Source organism: Pristiophorus japonicus, chromosome 14 (genome assembly GCF_044704955.1).
Source record: "Pristiophorus japonicus isolate sPriJap1 chromosome 14, sPriJap1.hap1, whole genome shotgun sequence".
NCBI lineage: Eukaryota > Metazoa > Chordata > Chondrichthyes > Pristiophoridae > Pristiophorus > Pristiophorus japonicus.
The window spans coordinates 85818224-85832603 of record NC_091990.1 but is presented as its reverse complement, the minus strand read 5'-3'; the positions used below and the strand labels follow the sequence as shown (position 1 = coordinate 85832603).

The 14380-nt window shown below is 50.0% G+C and overlaps 1 protein-coding gene across 2 annotated transcripts in view; it reads right to left on the bottom strand.

Annotated features, from left to right (window-relative positions):
* The window catches only part of pdhx (pyruvate dehydrogenase complex component X), a 513740-nt gene that overhangs the window by 253772 nt on the left and 245588 nt on the right, over positions 1-14380 (bottom strand). For both annotated transcript variants that reach the window (XM_070899330.1, XM_070899329.1), the window contains exon 9: positions 11541-11699. In XM_070899330.1, coding sequence (XP_070755431.1) covers positions 11541-11699 — 159 coding nt within the window. The remainder of the gene's footprint in view (positions 1-11540; positions 11700-14380) is intronic.

Here is a 14380-nt window from a genome sequence, read left to right as displayed (position 1 = left end):
TTAGATAGTTGAACATATTCATTCACCTAGTTCTTTTCTTTCACTGTTTATTTTCTTCACCTGCAAATCAGTTCACACAAGCAATAAAACCTGTAGTCTTTTACAACATCTGTCACGAGGCTTTAAAGTCCTCTTCATAATCTGTCTGCCCACGTTGCCATGATGGATAGCAGCTTGGGACCTGGGAGAGGGCCTGGCGGGAGCTCAGGGACCGGGGGGGGGGCGGGAGGGTGCCCAGCGGGAACTTGGGGGACCAGGAGAGGGCCCTGGACGGGAGCTCAAGGTTGGGAGGAGGCCCTGGACGGGAGCTCAAGGGCCGGAAGGGGGCCTGGACGGGAGTTATGGGGCCGGAGGAGGCCCTGGACGGGAGCTCAGGGGCCGGGAGGGGGGCTGGTCGGGAGTTATGGGGCCGGAGGAGGCCCTGGACAGGAGCTCAGGGGCCGGGAGGGGGCCCTGGGCGGGAGCTCAGGGGCTGGGAGGGGGCCCTGGGCGGGAGCTCAGGGGCCGGGAGGGGACCCTGGATGGGAGCTCAGGGGCTGGGAGGGGACCTGAACAGGAGCTATGGGGCTTGAGGGGGCCCAGCGGGAGTTATGGGGCCGGGAGCTCAGGGGCCGGGAGGGGCCCTGGACGGGAGCTCAGGGGCCGGGAGGGGGCCTGGACGGGAGCTCAGGGGCCGGGAGCTCAGGGGCCAGGAGGGGGCCTGGACGGGAGCTCAGGGGCCGGGAGGGGGCCTGGACGGGAGCTCAGGGGCCGGGAGGGGGCCTGGACGGGAGCTCAGGGGCCGGGAGGGGGCCTGGACGGGAGCTCAGGGGCCGGGAGGGGGGCTGGACGGGAGTTATGGGGCCGGAGGAGGCCCTGGACAGCTCAGGGGCCGGGAGGGGGCCCTGGGCGGGAGCTCAGGGGCTGGGAGGGGGCCCTGGACGGGAGCTCAGGGGCCGGGAGGGGGGCTGGACGGGAGTTATGGGGCCGGAGGAGGCCCTGGACAGCTCAGGGGCTGGGAGGGGGCCCTGGGCGGGAGCTCAGGGGCTGGGAGGGGGCCCTGGGCGGGAGCTCAGGGGCCGGGAGGGGACCCTGGATGGGAGCTCAGGGGCTGGGAGGGGACCTGAACAGGAGCTATGGGGCTTGAGGGGGCCCAGCGGGAGTTATGGGGCCGGGAGCTCAGGGGGCCTGGACGGGAGCTCAGGGGCCGGGAGCTCAGGGGCCGGGAGGGGGCCTGGACGGGAGCTATGGGGCCGGGAGGGGGCCTGGACGGGAGCTCAGGGGCCGGGAGGGGTCCTGGACGGGAGCTCAGGGGCCGGGAGGGGGCCTGGACGGGAGCTCAGGGGCCGGGAGGGGGCCTGGACGGGAGCTCAGGGGCCGGGAGGGGGCCTGGACGGGAGCTCAGGGGCCGGGAGGGGGCCTGGACGGGAGCTCAGGGGCCGGGAGGGGGCCTGGACGGGAGCTCAGGGGCCGGGAGGGGCCCTGGACGGGAGCTCAGGGGCCGGGAGGGGGCCTGGACGGGAGCTCAGGGGCCGGGAGGGGGCCTGGACGAGAGCTCAGGGGCCGGGAGGGGGCCTGGACGGGAGCTCAGGGGCCGGGAGGGGGCCTGGACGGGAGCTCAGGGGCCGGGAGGGGGCCTGGACGGGAGCTCAGGGGCCGGGAGGGGCCCTGGACGGGAGCTCAGGGGCCGGGAGGGGCCCTGGACGGGAGCTCAGGGGCCGGGAGGGGCCCTGGACGGGAGCTCAGGGGCCGGGAGAGGGCACAGCGGGAGCTCAGGAGCCAGGTGAGGCCCTGGACGGGAGCTCGGGGGCTGGGAGGAGGCCCTGGATGGAAGCTATGGGGCCGGAAGAGATCTGGACGGGAGCTCGGGGGCCGGAAGAGGCCCTGGACGGGAGCTCAGGAGCCAGGTGAGGCCCTGGACGGGAGCTCGGGGGCCGGGAGGAGGCCCTGGATGGAAGCTATGGGGCCGGAACAGATCTGGACGGGAGCTCGGGGGCCGGGAGGGGCCCTGGACGGGAGCTCAGGGGCCGGGAGGGGCCCTGGACGGGAGCTCAGGGGCCGGGAGGGGCCCTGGACGGGAGCTCAGGGGCCGGGAGGGGGGCTGGACGGGAGTTATGGGGCCGGAGGAGGCCCTGGACGGGAGCTCGGGGGCCGGAAGAGGCCCTGGTTGGGAGCTCAGGGGACGGAGGTACCCGAGTGCCAAGAAGGATAACTCCTCCTACTTTTGTGCCTCCTAATTTTAGAGTCGCCAATCCTGAGAAGCATATGCCGCTATATTAAGTGGCTGAAAAGTGACCATACATTTCTCCCCTGAAAATAAGAGTGGGTGTACTTCTCTCGTGTATATACTCGTGTATATACTCGTGTACTTCCAACCGTACCCCTGGTTATATCCAAGTTTAACCCAGCACCATATGATGGACCCCCACCCCCAATGTGTATGAAGAATTAGTTTCAGGTGGTGAAGCCTTTGTCCAATACCACACCTGTACAAGAGGTACGCGAAGAGGGTCTCCAACTACCAGATTTGACATATTAGCACCAATTATGAAACAAGAAAGAAAATCACTTGAGCCAAGAAAATTCTCGTGTTACTTTTAATTTATCAACTCAATTCTGCCACCACTATCAAGTGAGACTTTTGAGCACCAAAGCTTCAGCCCAGTTTTATAGCATTCCAAATGTTTTCCTAAGGTACGTTGAAGTCAGAAGATGCTAAATTGATGATGGTGTTGTCGGGTGCTTTCAGTTGAAATGGACACAGCACCAACATTTCATGCACCTGATTCACTGAAATCTCAATGTAAAAATCACCTCCATGGCGGCTGCACAAAAATCACACCCACAGCCACCTTTACACTTCACTGGAATCCTAATGACAACACGGATAGGGATTTCTTACATTCACATAAAACTGTTATCTTTGAATGAGGCAGACAAGAGGGGAGGTAAATGGAAAAAAAATACATGCAAATGCTTTAAGCAAAGGAAAACATGTACTACAATGTTCAGCTGTGCAAATAAATGGGGAGCATTAATCACAATCTGGTTATCTCGAGCAGTATCACCTGGTATTGATATGCAGGCAGGTGCTCCTGTTCAAAGTTCACAACCGTCGATTTTCCCTTTCTTTTTCTAATTGCATGGTGATTTAAATGATATTGATGGCAAGCTTCTGCATGACTATGATTTTGTACTAGTTCACAGAATTTTAGTCACGTGAAATACTGGTTAACTGACAAGTTTTGCCTGCTGCAGTGTTTAACCTGTTCAACCACACAAGGAAATGGGCAAGTATCTGGTTATGAAAGAAATTGAATTTTAATAGGGATAAATATTCCATGGAACAGATAATGAAGCATTATAGGAACTTTATGATTCAAGGTCCCTTGGTATCTGCATCATGAAACTGCTCAATGCTACTAATACGGTCAATGTCAACAACAAAAACTTGCATTTATATAGCACCTATAACGCAGTGAAAGGTCCCAAGGCGCTTCTCACAGGAGCATTATCAAACAAAATTTGACACCGAGCCACATAAGGAGATATTAGGGTAGATGACCATAATGTTTGGTGAGAGGTCGGTTTTAAGGAGTGCCTTAGAGGAGGAGGGAGAGAGGTAGAAAGGCAGAGAGATTTAAGGAGGGATTTCCAGAGCTTAGGGCCTCGGTAACTGAAGGAATGGCTGCCAAACTGGGGATGTGCAAGAGGCCAGAATTAGAGGAGCGCAGAGCTCTCAGAAGGTTTGTGAGGAGGGTACAGAGATAGAGAGGGGCGAGGCCATGGAAGGATTTGAAAACAAAACTGAGAATTTTTAAATCGAGGTGTTGCTTAACCAGGATTCAATGTAGGTCAGCGAGCGCAAGGGTGATTGGTGAGCAGGACTTTGTGAGAGTTAGGAGACGAGCAGCAGAGCTTTGGATGACCTCAAGTTAACAGAGGGTAGAATTGGGAGGCTGGCCAGGAGTGCATTGGAATCGTCAAGTCTAGAGATAACAAAGGCATGGATTGGGGTTTCAGCAGCAGATGATCTGAGGCAGGGGCAGAGCCAGGTGATGTTACGGATATGGAAATAGGCAGTCTTAGTGATAGTCGGAAGATCACCTTGGGGTCAAACACGACACCAAGGTTGCAAAGAGTCTGGTTCAGCCTCAGACTGTTGTCAGGGAGAGGGTTGGAGTCGGTGACAAGGGAATGGAGTTTGTGGCGGGGACCGAAGACAATGGCTTCGGTCTGCCCAATATTTAGTTGGAGGAAATTTTTGCTCATCCAGGACTGGATGCTGGACAAGCAGTCTGACAATTTAGAGACAGTGGAGGGGTTAAGAGAAGTGGTGATGAGCTGGGTGTCATCAGCGAACATGTGGAAACTGACGCTGTGTTTTTGGATGATGTCGCGAAGTGGAGCATGTAGATGAGAAATAGGAGAGGGCCAAGGACAGATCCTTGGGGGACAGTAGAGGTAATGGTGCGGGAGCGGGAAGAGAAGCCACTGCCAGCGATTCTCCAGCTACAACTGGATAGATAAGAATGGAACAAAGCAAGTGCAGCCCCACCCAGCTGGTTGTCAGGGAGTTTTAACTGACCGTGGGTGATGAAGTAGTGTCACAAACGAGCGTACTATGCTTAAACAAAGGGGACTACAGTGGGATGAGGGCAGAATTGGCTAAAGTAGACTGGGAACACAGACTAAGCGGTGGCACAATTGAGGAACAGTGGAGGACTTTTAAGGAGCTCTTTCATAGTGCTCAACAAAAATATATTCCAGTGAAAAAGAAGGGCGGTAAGAGAAGGGATAACCAGCCGTGGATAACCAAGGAAATAAAAGAGAGTATCAAATTAAAAACCAATGCGTATAAGGTGGCCAAGGTTAGTGGGAAACTAGAAGATTGGGAAAATTTTAAACGACAGCAAAGAATGACTAAGAAAGCAATAAAGAAAGGAAAGATAGATTACGAAAGTAAACTTGCACAAAACATAAAAACAGATAGTAAAAGCTTTTACCGATATACAAAACGGAAGAGAGTGACTAAAGTAAATGTTGGTCCCTTAGAAGATGAGAAGGGGATTTAATAATGGGAAATGCGGAAATGGCTGAGACCTTAAACAATTATTTTGCTTCGGTCTTCACAGTGGAAGACACAGAAACCATGCCAAAAATTGTTGGTCACGGGAATGTGGGAAGGGAGGACCTTGAGACAATCACTATCACTAGGGAGGTAGTGCTGGACAGGCTAATGGGACTCAAGGTCGACAAGTCCCCTGGTCCTGATGAAATGCATCCCAGGGTATTAAAAGAGATGGCAGAAGTTATAGCAGATGCATTCGTTATAATCTACCAAAATTCTCTGGACTCTGGGGAGGTATCAGCGGATTGGAAAGCAGCTAATGTAACGCCTCTGTTTAGAAAAGGGGCAGACAAAAGGCAGGTAACTATAGGCCGGTTAGTTTAACATCTGTAGAGGGGAAAATGTTTGAAACTATCATTAAGGAAGAAATAGCGGGACATCTAGATAGGAATAGTGCAATCAAGCAGACGCAACATGGATTCATGAAGGGGAAATCATGTTTAACTAATTTACTGGAATTCTTTGAGGATATACGAGCATGGTGGATAGAGGTGGATAGATGGATGTGGTGTATTTAGATTTCAAAAAGGCATTCGATAAGGTGCCACACAAAAGGTTACTGCAGAAGATAAAGGTACGTGGAGTCAGAGGAAATGTATTAGCATGGATAGAGAATTGGCTGGCCAACAGAAAGCAGAGAGTCGGGATAAATGGGCCCTTTTCGGGTTGGAAATCGGTGGTTAGCGGTGTGCCTCAGGGATCGGTGCTGGGACCACAACTGTTTACAATATACATAGGTGACCTGGAAGAGGGAACAGAGTGTAGTGTAACAAAATTTGCAGATGACAAAGATTAGTGGGAAAGCGGGTTGTGTAGAGGACACAGAGAGGCTGCAAAGAGATTTAGATAAGTTAAGCGAATGGGCTAAGGTTTGGCAGATGGAATACAATGTCGGAAAATGTGAGGTCATCCACCTTGGAAAAAAAAACAGTAAAAGGGAATATTATTTGAATGGGGAGAAATTACAACATGCTGCGGTGCAGAGGGACCTGGGGGTCCTTGTGCATGAAACTCTTTAGATCCAAAAAGTTAGTTTGCAGGTGCAGCAGGTAATCAGGAAGGCGAATGGAATGTTGGCCTTCATTGCGAGAGGGATGGAGTACAAAAGCAGGGAGGTCCTGCTGCAACTGTACAGGGTATTGGTGAGGCCGCACCTGGAGTACTGCGTGCAGTTTTGGTCACCTTACTTAAGGAAAGATATACTAGCTTTGGAGGGGGTACAGAGACGATTCACTAGGCTGATTCCGGAGATGAGGGGGTTACCTTATGATGATAGATTGAGTAGACTGGGTCTTTACTCGTTGGAGTTCAGAAGGATGAGGGGTGATCTTATAGAAACATTTAAAATAATGAAAGGGATAGACAAGATAGAGGCAGAGAGGTTGTTTCCACTGGTCGGGGAGACTAGAACTAGGGGGCACAGCCTCAAAATACGGGGGAGCCAATTTAAAACCGAGTTGAGAAGGAATTTCTTCTCCCAGAGGATTGTGAATCTGTGGAATTCTCTACCCTCGGAAGCAGTTGAGGCTAGCTCATTGAATATATTCAAATCACAGATCGATAGATTTTTTACCAATAAGGGAATTTAGGGTTATGGGGAGCGGACGGGTAAGTGGAGCTGAGTCCACGGCCAGATCAGCCATGATCTTGTTGAATGGCGGAGCAGGCTCGAGGTGCTAGATGGCCTACTCCTGTTCCTAATTCTTATGTTCTTATGTTCAGAGTTTTCTCTTCTTCTATCTGTGGTTATTCACCTCTCCTCAGCAAGCCGAGGAATATTCATGGGAATATAAGCACAATCCGTGCCTCTTCGGAAAGGGTTATGTTGATGGCCCAAATGTTTCCATAAATATATTCTTAAGTTTTCTATTTCAAAGTTTTTAGCAAATTTCCCCTTTTCATTTTATTCAAGTGTGCACATTAGTTGACATGACAGATTCACACGGTGTGGGGTCTTGCCTGATCCCACCGAACATGAGCACGAGGGCAGGTAAGAATCCAACCCATATATATCAGCCAATCTGGCTCCAGATCACTTATCTAGGCAAGCTCATTCCCTGCCCCTCTTTCTCGGTTGTTTTCGGTCACGTTGAGAGGCGAGTTGCTTCTTCTGAGCTGGTTGGTATGCGGGGTTTTGTTTTCTGTTTATTTTCCTCCAGTTAATGTTAAAAAAAATAGTAATTGAAGTTGGGAATTCAGTTCGGTCTGCAACATGCTCCCAACTTTATTTCATTATTTTTCTTCAGCAAATAACCTGAAGTAGGTTTTCATCTTTTTTAGGATCAGATTGGTTAGCATTGACCAATCAGCATTGTTACACTTACTACAGATTTAAAATGTTATAGACAATCTTTTAATATCCAGAGACGCAAACGCTAATGTAATATAGGAAATGATAGAGAGTGGTATATATTTATTAAGAAATTATTGAGAAGTTGTGTACAGAACTATAAGGAAATGTGAAAGCACAATGCTGCGGATGCTAGAAGTCTGAAATTGAAACAGAAAATGCTGGAAATGCCCGAACGGTCATCGACCTGAAACGTTAACTCTGTTCCTCGCTCCACAGATGCTGTCTGACCTGCTGAGTATTTCCAGCGTTTTCTGATTTTATTATAAGGAAATTAGTATATATTCTTAGTCAATGGTATTTATCAAAAATGAATTCAGTTCAGCTTTACATTCTGTGCAGAACCATCATCATCATCATAAGCGGTCCCTCAAACGAGGATTACTTGCTTCCACATGAGTTCACAGGTCTTTCAATGAAGGACCTGATGTTCCAGTCCTGAACTCCAGTTGAGGGGGTGGAAGATGCCGGTGTGTGGATTTTTTTAACGCGCCGTGACCATTGCACATCAGCCACCATATGGGCTTGACAGAATTAGGCCTTTATCCAGTGGCAAGGATTAACCAAGACGACTGGAGACCTACTGGAGACCTGCATGGACCTAGTGAGCACACATATCGCAGTGTCGGCTGCCCCTGGGACCTCCGCTCTTCTGGGCACCGCACTTTCGCCACGATCTCTCGCCGCTCCTCCGCCACGATCTCTCGCCGCTCCTCCGCCACGATCTCTCGCCGCTCCTCCGCCACGATCTCTCGCCGCTCCTCCGCCACGATCTCTCGCCGCTCCTCCGCCACGATCTCTCGCCGCTCCTCCGCCACGATCTCTCGCCGCTCCTCCGCCACGATCTCTCGCCGCTCCTCCGCCCCGCCGATGTTCCTACCCTCGCTCCAAACGGCGACCTGGGTTTTGACGACGTCACCCAGTCGCCCACTTTGAAGCCGTTGCACATTTGAAGCAGCTCGCGCTGGAAGCTGCAGTGGTGTGCTCTTTTATCCTCTCGACCTGCGGCGGTGTCCTCTCGCAGTGCTGTTAAGTAGGGAGTTTCAGGATTTTGAACCAGCGACGATTAAGGAATGGCGATATATTTCCAAGTCAGGATGGTGTGCGATTTGGAGGGGAACTTAGAGGTGATGGTGCTCCCATGCGCCTGCTGCCCTTGTTCTTCTAGGCAGTGGAGGTCGCAGGTTTGGGAGGAGCAGAAGCCTTGGCGAGTTGCTGCAGTACATCGTGTAGATGGTACACACTGCAGCCACGGTAGTGGAGGGAGTGAATGTTTAAGGTGGTGGATGGGGTGCCAGTCAAGCGGGCTGCTTTGTCCTGTGAGTGTTGTTGGAGCTGCACTCATGCAGGCAAATGGAGAGCATTCTATCACATTCCTGACTTGTGCCTTGTAGATGGTGGAAAGGCTTTGGGGAGTCAGGAGATGAGACACTCACTGCAGAACATCCAGCCTCTGACCTGCTCCTGCAGTCAGTGTTTATGTGACTGGACTGGTCCAGTTAAGTTTCTGGTCAATGGTGACCCCCAGGATGTTGATGGTGGGGGATTCGGTGATGGTAATGCTATTGAATGTCAAGGGGAGGTGGTTTGACTCTCTCTTTTTGGAAATACTCATTGCTTGGCACTTGTGAGGCGCGAATGTTACTTGCCACTTATCAGCCCAAGCCTAAATGTCGTCCAGGACTTGTTGCATGCGAGCATGGACAGCTTCATTATCTGAGGAGTTGCGAATGGAACTGAACACTGTGCAATCATCAGAAACATCCCCACTTCTGAGCTTATGATGGCGGGAAAGTCATTGATGAAGCAGTTGAAGATGGCTGGGCCTCGGACACGACTCAGAGGAACTCCTGCAGCGGTGTCCTGGGGCTGTGATGATTGGCATCCAAGAATAGTTTCATAATAAGGGGTCGCCCATTTAAAACAGAAATGAGGAGGAATTTCTTCTCTGAGGGTCGTGAATCTTTGGAATTCTCTGCCCCAGAGAGCTGTGGAGGCTGGGTCATTGAATATATTTAAGGTAGAGATAGATAGATTTTTGAATGATAAGGAAGTCAAGGATTATGGGGAGCAGGCAGGGAAGTGGAATTGAGGCCAAGATCAGATCAGCCATGATCTTATTGAATGGCTGAGCAGGTTCGAGGGACCAAAGTCTTGACTTCTGCTCCTATTTCTTATGTTCCTTTGTGCTAGGTATGAAACAGCTTTGGCACCAAACACCCATTACCCTCCCAAAGTCAGTGCTGCTCATGGGAAGTTCTGAGGAAAGCAACAATCATGTTATTTGGATGCTGTCCTGAATTTTTATTAATTTATTGTTTTCTTAAATATACTAAAATTCTTATAAAATTCTCTCTGTTTCATTCACAAAACACTGGATGATTGAGAATCACCTGCAATGGCTTTCTTCCTGCTCTCCGCACCATTGCCTCTGGTGTCCCCCAAGGATCTGTAGGATCTGGGCTGGGGCTGGGTGTATGAGGCTGAGCGCCTGGGGCTGAGGATAGGGTCTGGGCTTCTCGGGCTGGGTGTGTGAGGCTGAGCGCCTGGGTGTGTGGTGCTGGGTCTCAGGATCTGGGCTTCTGGCACTGGTTGTGTGAGGCTGGGTGGGGATGTCCAGAACCAGAGGTCACAGTCTAAGGATAAGGGGTAAGCCATTTAGGGCGGAGATGAGGAGAAACTTCTTCACTCAGAGAATTGTGAGCATGTGGAATTCTCTACCAGAGAGTTGTTGATGTCAGTTTGTTAGATATATTCAAGAGGGAGTTAGATATGGCCCTTACGGCTAAAGGGATCAAGGGGTATGGAGAGAAAGCAGGAAAGGGATACTGAGGTGAATGATCAGCCATGATCTTATTGAATGGTGGTGCAGGCTCGAAGGGCCAAATGGCCTACTCCTGCACCTATTTTCTATGTTTCTCTGTTTCTATCCTTAGTGCCCTATTTCTCATCTGCATGCGGCCCCTCGATATCATTGGAAAACACTGCATCAGTTTCCACATGTACTCCAATGACGCCCATCATCACCTCTCTCAAACTCACTGACCCGTCCCTCGACTCCTCCACATAAATCGTTAGACTGCTTGTTCGACATCCAGTACTGGATGAGCAGAAATTTACTACAACTAAATATTGGGAAAATCCCTGCCACAAACTCCGTTCCCCAGCCACCGACTCCATCTCTCTTACTGCCAACTGTCTGAGGCTGAACCAGACTGTTCGCAACCTCGGTGTCCATTCTGACCCCAAGATGAGCTTCTGGCCGTATATCCACGCCATCACTGAGACCCCCTATTTCCACCTCCGTAACATCGCCCGACTCCGCCTCAGTCTCAGCTCATCCGCTGTTGAAACCCTCATCCATGTCTTTCTTACCTGTAGACTTGATTATTCCAACGCACTCCTGGCTGGCATCCCACATTCTACCCTCTGAAAACTTATGGCTATCCAAAACCCGGCTGCCGGTGTCCTAACTCGCACCAAGTCCCGCTCACCCATCATCCCAGTGCTCCCGGTTAAGCAACTCCTCGATTTTAAAATTCTCATCCTGGTTTTCAAATCCCTCCTCGCCCCTCCCTATCTCTAGTGTCCTCCAGCCCTATAATCCTCCTAGATATCTGTGCTCCTCTAATTCTGGCCTCTTGCATATCCCTGTTTATAATCACTCCAGCATTGGCGACCATGCGTTCAGCTGCCAAGTCTCTAAGCTCTGGAATTCCCTCCCTAAACGTTTTCGCCCCTCTACCTCTCTTTCCTCCTTTAAGATGCTGTTTTAAACCTACCTCTTTAGCCAAGCAGTTGGTCATTTGCTCCAATAACTCATGTGGCTCGGTGTCAAATTTTGTTTTAGAACACTCCTGTGATGCACCTTGGGACGTTTTAAAGGTGTTATATAAATACAAGTTGTTGTTCAAATCATGATCATTTGAACAAAAATATTAAGATAATGTGTGAATGCTATCGAGAAGGCAGGCTGTTTAGACCAACATGGTAAGATGTGTGGCAATGGAAGGGTTAAATATGTTGCGGATATCAGTCACTTGTTCATTCACTCCCACCAGTGAGACCCTCTTGTCCTACCTTGACCGTGGTAGAAATTTCCTCCACTCCCTTGGTGGCAGCGTCTCGCACGATTGGTGTAATGAGGCCACGTTCCGTAGCAACAGCCACGGCGATGTCAATGGAGCTGAGCTGACGAGGGCCCTCATCGCTCCAGGTGGAATTCACATCTGGCATTTGCTTTAAAAGAATTTCATTGAGAAAAAGGGAAGGGGGTGGGGGTGGAAGAAAGACATAGCTGTCAGAGAGAGAATTGGAGCGCAGATGCAGAACAAAATGCCTGTGTTAAAAATAGAGGCAATTTGCCCTCAATTGATTTCTTTGTGGTAATGCTAACTAGCTTCAGTGGCTGTGGGATTATTTTAATAAATGTCTTATGTTTAATCTTGTACTTATGGCCTCGTTCTTGACTCCTTAACTACTGCTGACAGTCTGCTTTTATCTACCCTCTCCCATCCTTTCAGAATTTTAAACATGTCTATCTTATTGCCCCATAATCTGCATTGTTCTATTGAAAAAGATTCATTTTTTCAAGTCTATTTTTGTATTTGTTTCCTCATTCTAGGCTGTACACTTTATAAAGCTTCAATATCCTTCCTATAGTGTGAAGCACAGTGCTGCACACAGTACTCTAAATTGAAGTTTTAAATATGTTCATCATTACCTCTTGCCTTTTATATACTATACCTATTGTGACAAACCCTAGGATTCCATTTGTTTTTTTAAAAACAGCCTTATCAACCGGAGATGCTGCCTTTAATGTTCTCTGAATCTGTACCCACTATTCCCTCTGCTCTTCCACAGCACTGAGCTGACTTCCATTCTGCTTTTACATTGTACTGTATTTTTTTTTAAACTAAAATACATCACATCACATAATTGACAATAAATTCCATCTGCCACTTGCGCCCATTCCCTATCTTATGAATATCTCTTTGCAATTGCGTTAAGAATTAACTATATTTCCTATTTTGGAATCGTCTGCAAATTTTGACATCACCCCTGAGTACTGAACCCTGAGAGACATCATGACCCACATCCAACCATTCTGAAAAACTGCCTTTAACTCTTGCTCTCCGCTTTCTATCTTCGAACCAATTTTTAAATAGAGTCGGCAATCCTTCCACTAATTCCATATCCTTTGATCTTCTCTAGTAATCTCTCGAGTAGTATTTTTTCAAAGGCTTATCCTAAAGTCCATGTACACTACATCCACTGCATTTCCCCCATCTACCATGTCTCTACCAACTCCTCAAATAATTCTGAGGTTTGTAAAGAATGATCATCCCTTTTGAAATCTGCGTTGGCTACTTCTATTTTTCTCTTTATCTCGATATGTGATAATTTCCTCTTTAATTACAGACTCTAAAATGTAAGCTAATTGACCTATAATTATCTGGATTAGCTGTGTCTCCCTTTGAAAAAATAAGTACTTCCCAATCCTCCTGCATACATCCACACTTAATAGAATCTTGAAATATAGGAGTCAAGTTTCGGCCTGAGTTGTTCCTATTTTTTTGGAGCAACTGGTTTCGAATGGAGTATCTTAGAAATTGCAATTCTCGGCATTTAGTTTGCTCCAGTTCTAGTCAGTTAGAACAGTTTCATTTTGGAACAGATTTTTTTTTCCAAAAGGGGGCGTGTCCGGCCACTTACGCCTGTTTTGAAAGTTTAGGCAGTGAAAACTTACTCCAAACTAACTTAGAATGGAGTAAGTGTAGATTTTTGTACGCTCAGAAAAACCTTGCCTACACTTAGAAAATCAGGCGTAGGGAAGAGATTAGGCTGGGGGGCGGGGGGGAAGAGAAAGGGAAACACATCACTTTTACAAATAAAGAGCCATCAATAATAAATGATAAATAAATCAATAAATCAACCAATAAATCAATCAAAAAAAATTACTAAAAATATATATTTTTTTAAAAATCAATAAATAAAAAATTTAGTTTCTTCTCACCGACTGCAGCGTGCTGGGACGGGGCCCCCCCAGTGTGTCTCTGTCTGTCAGTGTGTGTCTCTCTCTCTGTCTTAGTCAGTGTCTATGTGTTTCTGACAGCGAGGGGGGGGGAGGGGAGAGGGAGGGAAAGGAGAGGGAGGGAGGGAGGGAAAGGAGAGGGAGGGAGGGAGGGAGAGGGAAAGGAGAGGGAGGGAGGGAGGGAGGGAAAGGAGAGGGAGGGAGGGAGGGAGGGAAAGGAGAGGGAGGGAGGGAGGGAGGGAAAGGAGAGGGAGGGAGGGAGGGAGGGAAAGGAGAGGGAGGGAGGGAGGGAAAGGAGAGGGAGGGAGGGAGGAGGGAGGGAAAGGAGAGGGAGGGAGGGAGGGAGGGAAAGGAGAGGGAGGGAGGGAGGGAGGGAAAGGAGAGGGAGGGAGGGAGGGAGAAAGGAGAGGGAGGGAGGGAGGGAGGGAGGGAAAGGAGAGGGAGGGAGGGAAAGGAGAGGGAGGGAGGGAAAGGAGAGGGAGGGAGGGAGGGAGGGAAAGGAGAGGGAGGGAGGGAGGGAGGGAAAGGAGAGGGAGGGAGGGAGGGAAAGGAGAGGGAGGGAGGGAGGGAGGGAAAGGAGAGGGAGGGAGGGAGGGAAAGGAGAGGGAGGGAGGGAGGGAAAGGAGAGGGAGGGAGGGAGGGAAAGGAGAGGGAGGGAGGGAGGGAAAGGAGAGGGAGGGAAAGGAGAGGGAGGGAGGGAGGGAAAGGAGAGGGAGGGAGGGAGGGAAAGGAGAGGGAGGGAGGGAGGGAAAGGAGAGGGAGGGAGGGAGGGAAAGGGGGAGGGAAAGGAGAGGGAGGGAGGGAGGGAAAGGAGAGGGAGGGAGGGAGGGAAAGGAGAGGGAGGGAGGGAGGGAAAGGAGAGGGAGGGAGGGAGGGAGGAAAGGAG